At 37.6% G+C, this 17347-nt stretch overlaps 1 protein-coding gene across 3 annotated transcripts in view; it reads right to left on the reverse strand.

Moving 5' to 3' along the window:
- The window catches only part of Cdh8 (cadherin 8), a 334360-nt gene that overhangs the window by 120219 nt on the left and 196794 nt on the right, over positions 1-17347 (reverse strand). For all 3 annotated transcript variants that reach the window (XM_050144038.1, XM_050144039.1, XM_050144037.1), the window contains exons 5-6: positions 14009-14196; positions 10270-10523 (exon numbers count right to left, since the gene is read on the reverse strand). In XM_050144038.1, coding sequence (XP_049999995.1) covers positions 10270-10523; positions 14009-14196 — 442 coding nt within the window. The remainder of the gene's footprint in view (positions 1-10269; positions 10524-14008; positions 14197-17347) is intronic.

The following is a 17347-nucleotide window of genomic DNA, read 5'->3' on the forward strand; positions in this document are numbered from 1 at the left end:
GAAGAACCTGGTAAAATTAGTCACCAGCCTCAGTTCCACAAAACTCTTATCATCACTTTGATCAAGAGAAAGAATGAAGCAGGGAGGAGATCAAAGTTTCAGTATCAATTCATGGAGAAAACGAAGCCTCCTCTCCAAGCAGTACTTCAATAGAATTTGCCAGCATTCTCCTTTCATAGTCTGGGTGGAAATTATGTTTTTCTTTACCAATCCAAGAAGGAGGACAACTTTAGCCCTAGGTAAAGACCCCAATGTATATAAGAATAGCCATACAAACATGAAAACTTGATACTGAATACCCAGAAGTCATGTAAAGGTGAGTCGTGTCCCTGCTTTGCGTTGAAGATTGATGGAGGGAGAGTCACTGAAATCACGTGTGCCATTTAGTCAGGTGATCCTAGCAGTAAATAGGAGAAATCTGTCTCTAGGTGGGAGATGAAAGCAATGACCAACACCTGAATGATTTTTCCCCTTTGTTTTGTTTTATTGAGATAGCAGGATCTCTCTGTGTAGATCTGACAGTCCTGGAAATATCTACGTAGACCACGCTGACCATGAACTCACAGAATCTGTCTTCCTATGTCTTCTGAGTGATGGCACTAATGGTGTTTTCTTATTTCTGTATGTGGGACCCATGGATGTTGGCAATTCAAGTCAACAAGGAAATGGCAATTCCTATTATAGGAAGCTGTGTTCAATCAAGACTAGTTTAACTGATAACAAAAGTTTTGCAGAAATATTTTAGGAGTCTTATCTGAAAAGTGCCTCTGAGGCAAAATGGAATCCCGAAGGAAGGGCCATTGCATTTAGTTATTGAATTGGATCTGTGTGAAGACAACTCCCTGTATTCTTAGTAGGGAAGACAGCGAACTTTTTAGCCTGTCCTGGAACTAGCTCTTGTAGACCAGGCTGGCCTCGAACTCCCAGAGATCCTCCTGCCTCTGTCTCCCGAGTGCTGGGATTAAAGGCGTGTGCCACCACCGCCTGGCCGACAGCGAACTTTTTTAGAGTAGATGTTTTCAGCCTCAGCCGCCCTACTGTCTCTGTTACACTCTGTAGCTGTAGCAAGTAGATAAAATAAGAGTGACTTTATGCTTGTTCACAGGCTGACAACATAGCCAACAATTTCATTAACATCATTAATTCTTCTCCCTTTTATCGGTTTATTAACTATAAAATCAGAGATGAAGTCATCAAGAAAAAAGAAGACACATAGTTTGTTGTGACTGAGCATTGATACATTTTTTTATAGATCTTTATTGAGCTCTACATTTTTTCTGCTCCTCTCCCTGCCTCTCCCCTCTCCCCTCTTTCAAGCCTCGCCTAAAGTCCCCATGCTCCCAATTTACTAAGGAGATCTTGTCTTTTTCTACTTTTTAATCACTGGTGGGTCATGATCTAGAGCCCAGAGGAGCATATGAACTCAAGTGTCCTCGCTTCAGCAGGGAACTTTGCGTGTTCTGGATGCTCTACAGAGCTCACAGGTGGCCTGTGCTGCGTTCCTCTCATTTTCCAAAAATCCTTCAACTCCTTGTCAAAGGAACTTAATGGGGGATCCTAGAGCAAAGAAAGTCGAGTTCAAACTGATCTGCCCACAGTCTCTGTGCTACATAGAATACCCTAGGGAATGGCTGTCCTTGGAGAAAGGTAATGTGGTGTGATTTTCAAATTTAGCAGGAGCAAATGCACTTTTATAGTATTAAAAAAAAGGCTTTGTTCAACACTGGTCTGCTGTCTCTCTCTGGAAAATTTACAGGAGGATATAATTTTGAGCTGACTGCAAGCGAAGATGCTATTTAGAGCCATACATAATGAAATAAACCCCTTAGTTATGAATCAGTTATTTTATTTCACTGAACTCCAACTGTTTCTTTCTCACTGCTTAATTTCATTCTCGCTTTTGTTATTACGCCTAAAGAAACCATTTTAGCATTTTTTTTGCATGCACTTTGAGAATCAAAAATTCCATCTACAAGTTTTCGGCTTTTTGCCTCTAATTGCTCCACTGGTTTTTTTCTGGCTGCTTTAATAAATAATATTGTCTGCATTCTGCTAGTCCCAGAACTCTGTTTATTTATTATTTCTCTAAGTAGAAAGGTATTTTTTGAAAAAGAGAGAGGAAGAGAGAACAGGGAAAAAAAAACAATAAATAGAGTCCGCACTCCAAATTAGCACAAGTTTCTCTATAAGATGACATAGTTTTACATTAACTTCATTAAACAGCTATAGTTGCTTCTACTCAGATTTCTTAAGGAAAACATTCTTTACACTTGACCCTAAGGCTCTGTAGTCTGACTTTGTTCATCCTAGAAACATATTATGTATTCAAGGATTGCTAAGCTAACTATGAAGGGATTGGTTTTCCTGAAGTTATTCAATCATACTTGTTTTTGTAGAACATGTACAAAGCCATGGGATATATCATTCTAAGGAAAAAACTTTCTGGAAACGGAGTCAATTTGTATAACAAGGAGGTCAACCTGAAATGCGGATGAGTGACTAGATGTATTTGTAAACATAAATGAAGGAATGAAGGAATGAATGAATGTGCATATATAACACCGTATGCCGAACTAGTTAGAACCAGTTTAGTTAGATTAGAAAGGCTTTTTTTTGTTGTTGTTGTTGTTTTCTTTTTGTTTGTTTTGTTTTTCGAGACAGGGTTTCTCTGTGGCTTTGGAGCCTGTCCTGGAACTAGCTCTGTAGACCAGGCTGGTCTCGAACTCACAGAGATCCGCCTGTCTCTGCCTCCCGAGTGCTCACCATCGCCCGGCTAGAAAGGCTTTTAAATGGAACTGAGAGAGTCTGTATTTTAAGTTAGGAAACAATAAAACTTCTGTATGGAGAAGTGTGTATAGACATCAAATAAATCAAGTTTCAGTTATTTAAACATATTAGGTTCTTGTAACAATACCCTCGTCAATTCCAGGTAGGAATTAAAACCATGCAGCATCTGTGCAAAACCGCATGGAATTTCCTCAAAACATTAAAAATCAAACTGCAATCTGATCTCATGGTCTCAGCTCTGGGTATTTACCAGAAAGAAGTGACATACACATCTTAAATCCATATAAGTATTCTCAAGTTCACTGAGACATCATTCACAGCTTTCAGGAGAGGAATCGTATGTACTATGTCTATTTAATAATGTTAGATCAGTAAAATACAACATATATAGTATCTGTATATACATACAATAGATTTATACATATACAACATTATAAAATATATAAATAAAATATTATTCAGCCTGAAAAACAATGAAGATATCAAAATATATTAAGATATAAGTAGCCCTTGAAGACTTTACAGTAAATGAAATGAGCTGAATGAAACGAAATAGAAACAAAAGGGAAAGACTGCGTTGTTTGCTTATATAAAGTATCTAATATATTAAAGTCATTTAGAGACGTGATGGCAGCCATGGGAGAGTGGAAAAGAGGAGCTGCTGATTGATGAAACAAGCATGGATTTAGTCACACGGGTCTATGCTCATAGGTTACAGCACTGGGCTGAACCCTATACAATGTCAGGAGTCTCTCTCTCTCTCTTATGTCTCTCTCTTATGTCTCTCTCTTATGTCTCTCTCTCTCTCTCTCTCTCTCTCTCTCTCTCTCTCTCTCTCTCTCTCTCTCTTTCTCTCCTACACACACACATTCACAGACACACAAAGGTGTGTTATTGCAAGACTGAGGAGGGAAACCAGCCAACGTAGAGTATGATTCCAAATTAATTCGATGATCTGTGTAGTCAGAAATGCTTCTCTTTAAGCATCACTGGTGACGCTGGTGGCGAAAAGTGTTTTTATGACAAGAGCTCATTACCAGCCTGCCTGGCAACCAAAAGGAGGCAGAAAAATGCCATCACATCAAGAGGAAAACAGCAACACACTGCTCTTGTGTCGAGTGGGTCCTTATGCCCAGGAGAGGGATCAGGACAACAGACTATGCGGCCACTGTGATCCAGTGTCAATCACCTATTCTCTTACTAAGTGGCCATTGGTCTGACTTTTAATTTCAGCAGTTCATGCAATCATATTCAAAGTGAATATTATGAAAAAAAAAAAAAACAGAACGCTACCAGTTTAAAAAGAGCCACCTTTCACTTCAAAACCACAGTGACTCCCAGAATAGATTCGAAATAAATTTATTGTAGGGAAATGGGCCACATGAGCCTTGTACCCAAGTGTCCACTTAATTTTAAAACACACTGTATGTTTGGTATCAGCTTACCTGCAAAGAATTCCCTCTATTTCACACTGGTTTTGTGACTTTGCCACAAAACATGGCATTTTGACCAAGCATCAGTTGTTATCATTCTCAGAATCAAGAATCCGAAATCCAGTAACCCACTGATAAACTCAGAGGTTAGTGAAGGGAAACTGAGGTTTAGGTCCTGTTTTCATAACAATTTGCTATACTCTAGTGTAAGCATATTCCCCTCATCCTTGCAGAGTTTCAGCTTCCTTTACCCAAAACTAAAACCTTACCATTTCTCAGTGCTTTGGAATAATGTTAGATTCATCAAATAAACTCATGGCTTTCCCCATCTATCTCCCTGATCACCATGTAGCTTACAGCCAGTAGTAATACACTGTATAAAGCAGCAAGGCAGATGAGTGGAGCCATCCCACACAGCTCAACACCAGAGATGAGCTATTTTTCTGCTTCCCTTGCAGTCATACTGGTGTTGGTGAAACAACTTAGAGAATGAGGAGTTCAACTTGCAGTTACAGTGATCAAGGATAAAGAAAAGAATTGTGTCATACAGGTCAGGACCAGACTGTAGGGGCCCAAAATAGCCCCCTGCAAGAACTTAGTCTAGAAAGTCTCCAGTGGACACTTCTCACTTGGGCTAAGGCAGGTACTACCAAGAAGTAGTAATGAAACCTGGTGGTAGCCCTTGTATAAGGAAGTTAGTTTGCTTGGGTGTGCTTTTCTAGAGGATACTGAGGCTGTTATCTCTTCAAATATCTCTCTCTCTCTCTCTCTCCCTCCGCCTCCCTCCCTCCCTCCCTCCTTCCTTTCCTTCTTCCCTCCCTCTCTCTCTCTTTGTGTGTGTGTTTCTCTCTACTTCCTATTTATTATATTGTGAGAAGCCTCTGCAGCAACATGATCTCAACTTTGGTACATGGAATTGTCGCAGGTTCAAAGCCCCACTGCCACATAATCTGAAAGTCTGAAACTGTGAGCCACCAAACCTTCCTGTTACTAAATTGATTGAAGGTATTTTGCTACAGGGTTGCAAAGTTGATGGTGTGAGTTGTTTCTCTCATTGCTGTGACAAAATACTTGACAAGAAGCAGCTTAGTAAAGAGGGATTATCCTGTGGTTTATAATTTCAGGCACAGCTCATCAGCCAGGGAAGGAAAGGAAGTAGCTGTTGCGGTCACCCTCACCTACAGTTGAGAGGCAGAGAGTGATAGATGCGGGTGCTCAGTTTAGTCCTTACTTGATCAAGTGCAGGATCCTGGCCCCTAGGAGGACACTGCTCATCTAAAGTAGAGTATACAGGAGAGTTTTTTTTTTTTCCCATCTCAGTTAAACCTTTCTGGAAAACACCCTCATAGACATACTTAGTGATATGTTCCCATGGTGAATCTAAAGGCAGAAAAGTTGACAATGAAATTCATCCATCTGTTTGTGCGATACGTCAAGGGTTCACTGTTTTGTCCTCTTCACCTTTCTGTATTAAATGATGACACTGATTAGACATATCATCTCAAAATGTTATCAATTTTAACTAGCTTATTAGCATAGGGCTTAAGACATATTGATCACATTAGTAAAATATTGTAATCACCAGCATGAGAAAATTAGAAGAAATGACATTATCTACATTATTTATATAAGTACCGTGTCATTTTACATAGATGTAGCCACTTTTAATATAATTCTCTTCTAAACTAATTACTAAGTATTTAACTTTCATTTAGTTTTTAAACTGAGAGGCCTGAAGGCTTGTCTCAGTGGTTTAGAGCACTTCTTGCTCTTACAGAGGACCTTATTGTAATTTCTGGTTCCTACATGGTTGCTCACAACCATCTGTAACTCCAAAACTAAAGGATCCAAAGTCCTCTACAAACTTAGTGCATACCACTCACATACATGGTGCAAAAAGACGCATGCAGGCAAAACACAGATCCACTCAAAATAAATAAATTAATTGCTAAAAATTATAATGTGTGATGGCGTACCCCTTATTAGCTAGTAATGCTGATGAATATTATGTCTAATGAAGTGATATCATGTGCTCAATGCCCTAGGAGGAATGGAGCGTCTTATGAGGAAACCAAGTCTCAGGGTACTGGAGGGATGACAGCTATGCTGCAAACCAACAGTCCAACAGTAATAATATGATTTTGATTTAGTCTGAGCTGAAAAATATCGTCCTTAAATAAATTGTCAGAAATATTCTACATTACTGAGCAACACGTAGTAGAGAAGACAGAGGAAAACCCTTAATTAACGTTCCTGGGAGAGAGACAGGGTGATCATGGGTTTTCATGGATATGAGGGTTCATTTTTCTCTGGACTGGAATATTGAGACATACAGATAGGAACACACTTCTAAATGTAGCTATAAGTATTTCAAAATGCAGGATATCTCAGCTAGGAGCTGTGTTCAAAATGGAATCGCACAGGAAGTCTATGAGCAAGCAAATGACTCCACGCTTTAACACAGCAGATGCCACAATAGCTGACTCTATTTTGCGGGATGGGAAAGCAAATATTATCCTGAAAGATGGATACACTCTTGTCAGTATATGAAATACAATACTTCTAAATGATGCATAGCTATCTGTAGCCCAGAGATTCCCTGAGACGTCACATACTATGCATATATTTTCAAAGTAAAACTTGTTCTAAACCCATCTGTTTGTTTTATAATGACCTTTTCTCTGACCTGGTTAGTTGGGAAATTTAACTTTCTATCCAAATTAGCCATTTGTGAATAGACATAGGGAAGTTACTTTCTATAAGCCATCAGGTAGAAGAGGGTGGCAGAAATGCAGAGATGATACTGGATGGGGGAATCACAGTGGTTCAGACTTTAAGTGTCACCTCCTGGGGCCAATCTACCTGTCAAGACTTTGTGGAACCCACAGTCTCGCTGACATATCAAAGTCTCCCACACATACTTTGAGATAATGTCTGTCTCCTTGGATGGGATCAGTATCGTGTAGAAACTCGCACTTGCCTCGCATACATCAGAACCACTGATATATCTGTGTTAGCAAAGCACACTGGATCTGTCTATCTTCCCTTTAGCTGAACTGGAAAATGACCGGTTTTGAAGCTAGATGTTGCTGTTCAGGAGTCCCTAGCTTCCTCCACACACACCTTCTAAGCTGTGACAATAATAGATATGGCCATAATTGGTTATAGTGAGAATCACAGCTTGACTCCCTGGGAACTGCATTTACTTCAATAAAGCTGGTTTACCACGAGTATAATGGGAGAGATTATAAAATGTGTAAAATCAATGTGAGGTGTAGTGACCCTGGTTTATGCCTAGCTTTGTGATTCGTTTTGAAGCACCCAGCTCCTCAACCCTCATCATTAATTAAAAACGTGTCACTCCATAATAATAGCATTGTAACTTATGTGATGGACACTGCATTTGGAACACACACAATTTATGTGTGTGTGTGGGGTGTGTATGTGTATGTCTGATGATAATGTGTGTCTCTTATTTCTTGGGAAACCATGATTTATTACATTCTTGAATACTCATGTGTTGGTTGCTTATAACAGTAGAAATGTCAACAAATGAAGGTTTGAGATTATTCTCACAATGAATGGGACTTCAGTTACACCCATCTGGTTTACTCCCTTTCTGTCTCATGATTGGGGTTGGAAGAAAAGTAAGGAGGTTTTCAGACAAAGAACCTGGAATAACCATGAAAATAATTTTATCTAGATAGATCCCCATCATAAAGTCACTGTACAACTTCATTTTGTAGCCAGGAAATTGATGTCTATGTAATTTTTTTTTCAGGATTCTTCCCACCCATACATTCCACACTTGCCCTCCTCACAGATATAATTCTGCATGTCTATAGCTTGTCATTTGTGTTTCTAAGATGAGAATGACCTGCCGATCACTATTCAAATCCTCACATGGAGGGCCATGCTGTGGGACAATGGTCTTGTACTATGTAAGATTTCTCCATTGTATCATAATAAAATGCTGATTGGTCAGTAGTCAGGCGAGAGGTATAGGTGGGGCAACCAGGCAGGAAATAGAGACAGGGCAATGAGAACAGAAGAATTCTGGGAAGAGGAAAGCTCAGTATGCAGTCATCATCCAGATGTAGAGAAAGCAAGGTGAGAACACCTCACTGATAAAGGTACCAAGCCACATGGCTAACACAGACAAGACTAATGGGCCAATTTAAGATGTAAGAATTAGGAAATAAGAAGCCTGAGCTAATAGGCCAGCAAGTTTATAATTAATGTAGACTTCTGTGTGTTGGTTTGGGACTGAACGACTGCAGGACTGGGCGGTTCAGAAATCTCAGTCAACAGGGCTATCTTCTAAATAGTTTCCTCTTCTCCAGAAACTTTTCTTTTACTGTCCTCATAGGGATGTCTTTGACTGCTCCAAATTTAAAAATAAATTGTATATTAATAAGAGCTTGCTGAATGTGAAAATAATTCCCATTTTGGTCTAATCTTCTGTTATTGGAGACAATAAATGTCCTGAAGAATTTCACCTCCATACTTTAGCTTTATCACCCTTAAGTAATGGAAGCAACACATTTTTAAGTTCATAAATATATATATATTAATGAAAAATAACATAAAAGTAATTATTAAAATTGTTTTTTTTCTAAAATTTTATGTGCAAGTTCTCTATTTCCATCATTTCTACCCTCCGTGCTCTTGTTTCAACTCTTCATCATTCACAGCCTGCCACATCATTCCCTCTTCTCCTACACTTCTTATTATTAAATGTATGCATCTATATAACTAGAAAACCAAAAGCATCATAAATGCTTTGTGTTTTCAAAAAGGTAAACTTATTAGAATTTTTTTTTCAAATGTAACTGAGGGACACAAAGATCTAATATATAAACATATGATGACAAAAATACCTGGAAAACGAACTATTAAACTAGTATCAAAAATAAAATATCATTATAAATTTTAAATTTTAAATAAATAAAAGCTCCAGAAAATTTACTTTTCTAGAGATTCATGAAAAAAGACATTGCAAAGATACCAGTCCTAGATATTTTAGCTTAGAAATTGAAAATGTTTGGGATTGTCAAACCTACATTTATACCTTTTACATACACACTCACATACAAACTAACACACGAACATACTCATTCACTCTCAAACAATCTCTCTCTCTCTCTCTCTCTCTCTCTCTCTCTCTCTCTCTTTCTCTCTCTCTCTCTCTGAAGCTCGTGCTTGTGCGCCCCCCCAAACAGACACTCACACACATGCAAACCAACTCACACATATAACAATATTTGAAATCCACTCTCAAACACATTATTAGACAACAGTTCAACCTTGGAGACTAGCACAAAGGTAACAGATGTTAATTAAGAGCGATTTCAAGGTGAGCATCTTTACTATAATTTGTTGACTTCTAAAAAATAAAAGGTGTCTACAAATCAAATATAAAATAACAGAACTGGGCCTCATTTTAAAGCAAAAATAAAATAATTTGACGAGGCGATTATTCTTCACCCTAGGAAAAATTCCTAAGCTAGAAATTTATAAACATGGGGTATTTTTAAATGACACAGAAATATTTGTCTTTCTGTAAAAGAAACCAGTCCAGAAATGCTGACTTTTCAGAATGCTCACGAACTGAGAAGAAGGTGATTTCAAACCCACATTCAGAAACAAGATAGGCACTTCTAAATGCGGTGACATGGTGGTCTCATTCCTCTGAATTCTAATATATAATTCACTATATCTGTCAGAAGAGACAAAATACAACTGGCAATGCTCATGCAATACTAAAAAATAATAAAGCATAAAATGAAAAAGATCCATCCCAAAGTGCTATAAAATGCCTGCAACTTTGCATCTCCATATAGCTTTCCCATGAGCTGGAATAACTTGATTTATTTTGATATTCCTGTTTCTAGGCATTTTTTGTAGCTCTTAGTAGACAAATATATGAATGTACACACCACCCACACACACAGAGAGGATAAAGTGACAGAAAGCCCTTCATCACAGAAGCCTCAAAGGCTCCTCTCGCCCTATGGTGCAGCAAGTACTGCACTTAAATGAGAAATACCTTATTGGACTTGAAGTGATATCGGGGTCACGTGCTGTCACTTGGCCAATCACTGAGTTCAAAGCAGCATTTTCATGAACTTCAAGGAGGTAAGTTGGTGAAGAGAAGACTGGGGGCTCATCAGCATCCTCCACAACAATTTTGACTGTTGCTGTATCCTTAAAGGGTCCCCTGCCACTGAACCGTGGGTCGATGTGGATATTGGCTGCCTCCACCTTCAGTGTATAGGATTTTTTGGTCTCAAAGTCCAGAGGCTGTTAAAAAAAAATGACAAAGATGAATGCTTCTCTCTAAACCATAGCAGCAAGAACAAATGAGTATAATGGGGATGGATGGAAGTTATTCTCATTTAAGCTGGTTTGTGACTCTTAATGGGATCCATTCCCCTAGATTCAACGTGTAAATTTTGCAGGCATTTATTGATACTTGTTTATTATACAAGCACAGCAAGTCTAATCTATTGTCCTGTTTTGTTTCCCTCATTTCACTTAGAATTCACAGAATATTCACAGTCATGAATTGTAACATCAAATTTTCGCTTCCGAGTCATAATAAAATTTTACTATTGATGACACGACCAGCATGCTAATCATCTGGTTAACCAGGTTTCTGCTGGTGGCCGATAAGGCAACACTGAATACAATCTCTATCTGTGAACAATATTTTATCATTTCTGCAACAGCGTGTGAAATAGAAAGGCTAGAAATGATCATTGTTTAGTCCAAGGAGACCTTACGAAACATGATTTAGCACTAATCCTAACAAAAAGCATTTCATAATCATTTCCAAAACATTTCTACTCAACTGTTTGTGTGACTGAAATGGGGTTTGTAACTTTTTAGGACATTCGTATGTCTCTGTCAGAAGTGCTGTGCTATGGATCAGGCAAATATGCACAGAGTTTTGCTTTCATAAAGAGACCTATTTTGGTTTATGTTTAGAAAAATGAAGTGTGAAGGCAAATAAATTGATGCAACTAGGTCCGACTTTGCTCCACACTAATCACTTAAAAAATAAAATTACATCATTGCTCTAACAGCATTCCCTAACTGTTCAATAGACTTTGTCAATGATGAGTGTGAACCGAGTGATATAAGAGGTTCCATTCCCTCACATACATTAGAACCAATCTGTACCAGAACCCATCCAGGCAAATTCCTGGCAACTCACAATACTCCACATTTTAAGAATGTAAGTCTGTCAAGATTCAAGAAGATAGTCTATGTATGCATTGCAATTTCTCAGAAGAAGCAGAACTTTAAATCTGCAATGCAGATTTTTTAGAAAATAGGAAGTTGGAACAAAAACTAACATCAGTGAAGTCTTACAGAGAACTTGCGAAAGATTAAATATATATTCTTATTTCAAACATTCAAGATGATTTTTATATTTGAATGCAGATGTAATGGTACTTAGCTCTCCCTTCCCAATGTTTTTGGCTAAACAGTGAAAACACACTTCCCTGTTTATTCTGAAAGAACAGTGTGTGTGTGTGTGTGTGTGTGTGTGTTTGTGTGTGTGTGTGTGTGTGTGTGTGTGTGTGTGTAGTTTGGAAGAGACGATTTGGGATGGTATGAGAAAATTCAAACTCTGAAAATCACCTACACTTTAATAGGCTTGCTATTCCACGTACTTTATATAATCTGCTCAAAATGATCTCTGTAATGTGTTAATAGTATTGCTAATTGACAAATAGTAATTTTGTGTATTTTAAGGTACAATAGAATGCTAATACACAAAATGAGGACTTCATCAAGTCAATTGACATATCCATCACCACAATGCTTTATCAGTTTGGGTAGATATAAAGAATCTATTCTTCTAGAAATGTGTTCCACATTGCATAAAATATTTTAATAGTGTCTAGTTTTGTAGTTTTGGACCCTTTGATCAACATCTTTCCTTGTCACCTCATGCATTTATAATCTTTAGTCTCAAAGATCTCTCTAAGGATTCTCCATATAGATGCTAGATTCTTTCATAGAAGGAGTGCAGGGAACCGTCTGCCTAAATGAGAATATAGGCTTCCTGTACCTTATTCCATTTTTTTTTGCATCAGTAAAAACCAAAACCAAGCAACCAAGCAGTTATCCAAGAACAACTTGACTCTATTCTTCTTCTTCTTCTTCTTCTTCTTCTTCTTCTTCTTCTTCTTCTTCTTCTTCTTCTTCTTCTTCTTCTTCTTCTTTTTGTCTATAATTTTCAGCCCAGCTTAACGAACACAAAACACACTCTGGTGTCCTGAGGATTTTGTCAATTAAAAAGCAATGGCATGAGCCTATAGATATGTGACCCCCTCATACCCTCTTTTCTAAAATCCGCTTATGTTTTTCATGTCAAGAAGTATAAGGTGTATGCCTCCAAGTTCATAAATATTAGTGGACAGAATCACAGTGAACAATCAATGTTTCAGTTTATAAAAGTACCTGGCAGGAACAAAAGATAGCAATTAATAAAAACATTAAAAATGGAATTAGGGACATTTTGTTCAAGGAAAATATGGTTATGAGTGGTTCAGCAATTGTCTTAAACATAATTACACAGCACTCTACCAGAGATGCAAGCTTTTAAATATTTTCCAACTGTTGGTTCAATGTTGTATCCCAGCATGAGAATAGGATTGCTCACTAAAGAATTAAAATAAATATAGCCATATCTTCAAGTTGATTGCAAAAAATTTTAAACAAAAATGTATTCAAAAAATCCCATGATCCCACTCTTGACGCTCTTCAATAAGAAAATTAAGATCGCTACCATTTCACATATATTTTTGAGATGCCAGGTACTGAATGCAACGATAGCTAAGCATACCTCCACTTAACTACATTTCAAGTAGAAAATTGTCTTCAGGTAATATAATAGAATTGCATAGCAGGTTTAGTGTTGTGAATTTTAATTCTTGTAAAGGCAACAAACAAAAAAATTGTTGGTTCTGAGAGTGTGTCCCATCATGTATTTTTTATTCATAAATTAGAAAATCCATTTGAAACATCATGGCCAACAAAGATGTGAAGGTGAATATTGAAGAAAGTACCATGTCTTCCATCACAATGGATCTCTCTTTACACAAGTAAAACTTTGTACACACACATCATGAGCTCTTTTTTACATGCTTTTTATAAAGGAAGAGTTCATGACAAAGAGCTTCTATGAAAGCAGAGTTTTCAGTGAGGACTTGGGGAAATGTCAACACATTTGGGAGGGACAAATGAAGGAATGAGGGAGCAGAAATATGAGAGTTACACTGGGAAAGCCTAAAATCTGTTGAAGTTATTGTGTCTGGAGCACAGTTGTTCCCACTGAGAATCCATTAAAACTGTAGGTGATTGTATCCTGGAGTTGTTTGATCAGTCAGTACTAACTGTTTATTCATTTTGTTCTCAATTGGGTAAGGGTTACTTGACTTCAGTCCCCTTCATAAAGACTAAGTGATTTTTTTTTTTTTTTTTTGGCTTTAGAGGAAAAAAAAATCGCTAAATCATAAATGTGGACATAGTAGTAAGAGGCTGTTTCCCTCTGGTAACTGGTTTACCGGAGTGACATCTGACATGTGATGTGCTCCTATGAAACAGGTGATATGGGACAGATCTACTATGCATACTTCCTCATCCCACCCTTCAGCTTAAATCTAAGTACCTAGCCACTCTGGGCTCTGCCTTGTCTACTCAGCTCTCAGAGATCTCAAAAGTCCAATTTCAAGGAGAGAGTTAAAAATTTAAGTAAATATTCTTTAGCTTACCTTTCTTAGTCTTATAACACCATCCTGGGCCTGGGTGTCAGAAGTGATTTCAAATAGTGCTGTTCCATCTCCATCAATGATGTCATAGGACGATTGCGCATTTTCACCAATATCCTGGTCATTAGCTTTAACCCTCCCTATTGCAGTGCCAAGAACCACATCCTCTGGGACTGAGAAGTGATACAAACCTTTAAAAAGAAGAGACACACTGGGTAGCACACCAATACTTTTCACTCACTGATTAATTTAGCACAATTCATTGGACATTTCCTATCTTCTGGATATTCATAGAGATGCTACCAAGATGGTGGTAGTCATGGCAGAATACCTCTTCTGTGGAATGTGTAGTCATTTAAACAAGTGTGAAACAAGTATTCCAAAGAAGTAGTGAACCCTCTTCAACACTCTTCAGAGACAGAGACCTTACCTATTCAACCCTATGTTTATCGAGTATTTGTTTAAAGTAATCATGTCAGAATACTAGTGAGTCTATGTGAATTTTCTCTCCTGCTTTCTGTGTAATCACATTGCCTGCCTGTGGGGATATTCATTGCTGCCCCACATAAAATACTAAGCTAATTTCAGCACAGAGAGCTGTAATGTGTAACATGCTGAAAGTCACTTTTGAACTTACTTTTATATTTACTAACTTGTAGACCATTTTTGATAAAATCCAATTACTAAACTTCTGCCATGCCCTGCAGCAAGCTGTCCAGATACATGAAATACTCCTCTTGTCACCGAATTCTTCATTGCTCTAAAGACTAAAATCCTACCTTCAAAACTCCCTAGGCAAAAATACAATTACAGTGTGTTTTCATTCTCCTATGGGGACAGTAAAGAACATCTAATCAGTGACATTTGTCCTATTTTTATTCCAATTTCTTGGTTGAGATGCTAGTTGCAATCATGTTCATTGGTCTAGTGGAAGCTGGTGGTACTCGACTACTCTCCCTGGCCATTAACACATTAGTGCTCACCTGCCCTACATCTGTCTACCTGTTCTTGCATTTCTTTGCCTCGGGGCTTTACCTTACCTTCAGATTCCATTTCATCCATTGCATGTCAGGCAGAAAGAACTGTTTCAGCACTGATTTGTTTCACAGAAGCAGTCATAAAAGACTGACAGGAGTTAGTTTATGAAATGCTAGACTCCACCCTTTTCTGAAGGGATATCTTTGAGTCATTGCCAATTTAAAAAAAATGTTTTAACAGTTCAGACTTTTCTCAGTGGGATAAAGGCACATGAATCCACAGTGCTAAGTTTTGGGATCATGTACCCCTTTGGCTTTCTTACATGCCTCTTCTTACTTCCCCTCTGGTGTTCCTTGAGCAAGTTTGATTACTTAGATTCAGGTTCTTGTTTCAGGGCCTGATTCAGGCAAACTGAGCCTCGAACAATCAGAAAGACTGAGTCCTCATGCAATCACCAGCGGAAAACAACCATTCAAACAACAAACCCAGAGGATAAGTTAAATCTGTAGAACATTACCTAATCACAGTTTAAATGCAAATGGTGAATCCCTGAATAACTATGGTTTGTATTATCCAGTAGAATTTAAGACTAGTTCATTTGATGAGTAAAGATGCTTGAACTCCTTTCCTTACTGATGAATTAAAACTCACTTGGAGTCATAATGTTATGGGACTGAAGAAGAAAACCACCTTGCAAGTAGTTTTACCATAATGTGGACAAAGAAAATAATTCTGTCTAACACAAGCTGCACCATTCTTTCATGGTTTGTATTCACTATGAATTTGGAGATTATCCCTTCGGTGTGTTTATGACAAATTAGCCAGTGAGTGGACTTCGCCTTACTGCCAATCCTACAACAAGGAGCCTTGAAAAGTCGAGAAAATGGAACATTCCTTTATCTCCTGCCATTTGTACCAGGCTTTTTCTTTAGGGAAAAGAGACTTATTATTCTTTTTTACAAATGCTCTGTCTCAGCTTAGGTTTGTTTCTGCCTAGTTCTTTTAACTTCAATTGACCAGTTTCTCTTTATCTACCCTTTGCTTCTGGTCTTATTATCTTTTTATTTCTGTATATCTTACCACTGCTGCTTCTCTAAGTCTGGCTGACTGATGTCTGCCTGGCTTCTTGCCCCTGGTGTGTCCCTGGGTCTCTCCTCCTTCTCTCATTTTTCCTGGTCTCCTTTTAATTCTCTATGCCTGCCAACCTTGTTTATACCTCTTTTGCTCAGCTATTGCCCATTAAGCTCTCTCATAGACTAATCAGGTGCCTTAGGCAGGCAAGATGAAACAGATGCAACACGTCTTTGCATAATTAAAATTGCATCGTTACATTCAATGTTAAACAAATGATGCATGAGAAACTACAACACATCATTGCCAACTTTAAATAATATTCCACAATAGTACTGTGTGTTTTTGTCATCTTCATCAGGGCAATAATAGTTAATAATCATTACCTCAACAAAAGGGAATGCTTTAGAAACTCAACTATCACTCCGGAAATGCAATAATCATCTTTTGGCCAAAGATGAACCACATATTCCTGAGTGAACTGCAGAGGTCGCAGGAAACAAAATAAAAGACTGGGTAAATGGTAAAATCAATTATTTCAATGATTTTTCTTAAAAGGATCATAATTCATAGAGGGACAGATAAAAGTTGTACAATTCTCTATGAAAATAGAGAACTTTCTGGCTTGGAATTTTTATAAATGAATTCTCAATTGCTCATTAAATGTTTAGAGCTTCACCCTTCTCTTCCATTCTTTCCTCTCATTTCCTTAGTTACTCTCTTTCTTTTCACAAAAGAGTTTTCATGTGGTGTTTCCTGAGCCAGCAGGAAGTTCCACCATGTCCTTAGATGCTGATAACAATAATGTAATAAACTACCTTCTTAAAAATCATAAGGCAACCTATCCTTGGGCTTATGTAATTAACATCTAAGGTCTTATAGACCCTATATTTTATTCTACTTGCACCTCTACCATTTTTATATAGCACAGCTCCTAACATTATTCAAATGAAAGTTTGCAAGCTTCTTATTGATGGGGTGTAATGTGGTAAAGACACAAGTCCTTATTTATTTATTTATTTATTTATTTATTTATTCTCTTTATCAAATTCAATCAGTTCAGTTAAGGTATTTTAATAACTTTCTAATGATCTTAGTTTAACCATTATGGTACTCATCTTGGTGTACTAATTCAGTCACAACTCATATGTATGTATCCTCATTTTTTAGTGCCTTAGTGCCTTTCAACAAACTTAATTTCCTGGTCTCTTGGGTTTCATTGGCAGCATTTTTAAATAATTTTTATTTTATGTATTTAGGAGAACAATTATTTACTGTATATACACAATCTCT

Source organism: Alexandromys fortis, unplaced genomic scaffold, assembly GCF_014885135.2.
Source record: "Alexandromys fortis isolate MF-2015 unplaced genomic scaffold, M_Fortis_MF-2015_v1.1 scaffold_1, whole genome shotgun sequence".
Lineage (NCBI taxonomy): Eukaryota > Metazoa > Chordata > Mammalia > Rodentia > Cricetidae > Alexandromys > Alexandromys fortis.